General features: G+C 39.3%; 1 protein-coding gene across 1 annotated transcript in view; it reads left to right on the top strand.

Annotated features, from left to right (window-relative positions):
• TXNRD3 (thioredoxin reductase 3) overlaps positions 1-2,285 on the top strand; it is a 43,866-nt gene that overhangs the window by 31,304 nt on the left and 10,277 nt on the right. The window contains exon 7 of the mRNA XM_019504927.1: positions 748-890. Coding sequence (XP_019360472.1) covers positions 748-890 — 143 coding nt within the window. The remainder of the gene's footprint in view (positions 1-747; positions 891-2,285) is intronic.

Below are 2,285 nucleotides of genomic sequence, written 5' to 3'. Positions count from 1 at the left end.
CCCCCCCCCCCCCAGCCGCATCTCCCAGACAAGCTGCTCGTAGCTCTGTCCTGTGCCCCACCACTCCCTCGCAACGGATGCCTTGATCTGCCATACCACAGACTTACTTGCCAGATGCTGCTCTCCACACTACTGGGCTGCATATCAGTTATTGGATCAGTATTTGCCGGGGTTTTTTGTTTTTGTTTTTTTTTATAGGTAATTTAATAATTGTCCCTCTGTATCAGCTAAAAAAATCTTTATAGGGTGCCTCTACGTTCAGTACCTTATTTAATGTAGAATTGACTTGAAGGGTGTGGTTGTCCACAGGGTCTTTAGGGTCTTGTCCTTCCCCACAGATTTGTTAGGAAAACCTTTTGCTAACCTAAAACAGGCTTTAATTGAAGATGGAGCACAGTAGTTTGCATAGGCAAGAAGTAGCATGTGGAGTCGCTTACAAGTGAACCAGGGACATGGATATAAAATCAGATAGCTTCCCCAGTGTGTTACCATTTGTAAAACTGTTTATACTTTTGCTATGTTAATACTGTGTACCCGGGACACAACTAATTTGATACATGAAATTTTACCGTTGTGTTGGAGCTTGGATGTAATGAGGCATTGTTTAATCTCTGTTTCCATAATTTGAGTTACGGCTGCTCAGCAACTATTTAGGATAAATGATGAGATGTTATTGACTTCCCTGAAGTCAACCTCCTTCTGCTTTTGTTTTTGTTAAGCTATACAGTTTTCTTGTTTCTGTTTCAGTTAAACACAACTGGGAAACCATGGTAGAAGCGATTCAGAACTATATAGGCTCTTTAAACTGGGGCTACAGGGTGTCTTTAAGAGAGAAAACTGTCACATACCTCAACGCGTATGCAGAATTTATTGAACCACATAAAGTAAAGGTATATAGTGTGTGTGTGTGAGTGTGAGAAACTTATCTTACTGTGCCTTCTCTAACCTGTTTTTTAGTATATGGGAAATCTTATTTTCTGAAGCTATTTTGTTGAAATGTAGTATAGAAAAGATATCAGCCCAGTGTGAATATTAATGTAAAAACAAAAAATCTTTAATTGAAAGCAGCAAGAATACAGGGATAATCAGTTGGTTATAGGTGTGAGTTTACCTAAAACTGTGCTATTCCTTGCATGTTGATACCAGCTAGGCAGAAATTATGCAGGCACCTGCAACTGAATCAAGTAAGCAGAGGGAGTGTACCAGTTTCATGAGTCAGATTCATAATTTTCCTTTAGAATTTTGGAACTAACTTATTAAATTGCCTTAAAGCTGTATTTTTGTTTGTGTTTTTTTTTTTTTTATATAACTAGTACTAAATCCATCCAGTATTACTTAACAGGTGTGATGTTGACTACCTAGAGTTAAACTGCAGGATTATGTTTAATTAAATTTAACTTTGGCTGTACTTGTGTTGTAACTTGCCTCAACTTTCCTGATATATAGGTTTTTAATCTCAGTGAGTGACAGAGCAGGTCAGCAGGCAAAAACCAAAAAAAAAAAAATTACAATTGATGGGAAATGCCTACCACTCAAACTTAAAATGCAGAGGAAAGGAACGCCTTTAAGAAGTATATCTTGAGCCTGGTCTATTAGTAGGGTTCAAATTCAGCATGACGTATTAGGGATGGAAGAACATTCTTTGTATTGGCATAGTAATAAAATCACCAAGCCCAAATACATCCTTGAGTAGCAGTGTTGGTCTGAGACAAAAAGGAATGCAAAACTCTAGAACTCTTGGTTCAATGATGATACGTTTTATTAGAAACAACGAAGAAATTGCAACTAAGAAATCACAAAAAATTTATGTTTTCTGAAAGAATTTTTTTGTGATTTCTTAGTTGGCCTAATAAAAGGTATCATCTCTGAACCAAGAGTTCTAGAGTTTTGCAAGCTTCAAGGATGCAGTTAACCATTTCTGTTCAGTGCAGACTACAGCGGATCAAAATGGAGTTGGGCTTAGCCAATAGGGCTGTGCAAAGCTTCGGTCCCTGATTTCAATCCGGCCCAATTCAGTGGTTAAATCTGAATCAAATCAGTGGACCCTTTAATCTCTCCAAATTGAATTGGAACCCTTCAAATCAATTCAGAGAAATTCTGCCACAGGCACAGCTTTAAATGTTTTTCCTACATACCTCCTAGGTAGCAGGCAGCTAGTGAATGTTGCGATGCTGGGGCACAGGGGGCTCCCCAGTGTGCTTGACAGCAGACCCAGAAGTGGACCAGAAACACCCCCACCGTTTCCACCCAGGTTGGCGATTTGGTGCCTCCTGAGTCTCTCCCGG

Source organism: Gavialis gangeticus, unplaced genomic scaffold, assembly GCF_001723915.1.
Source record: "Gavialis gangeticus isolate Ggan-Ray unplaced genomic scaffold, GavGan_comp1, whole genome shotgun sequence".
NCBI lineage: Eukaryota > Metazoa > Chordata > Crocodylia > Gavialidae > Gavialis > Gavialis gangeticus.
The sequence above is the reverse complement of the archived record's forward strand: the minus strand, read 5'-3'. Positions and strand labels throughout refer to the sequence as shown.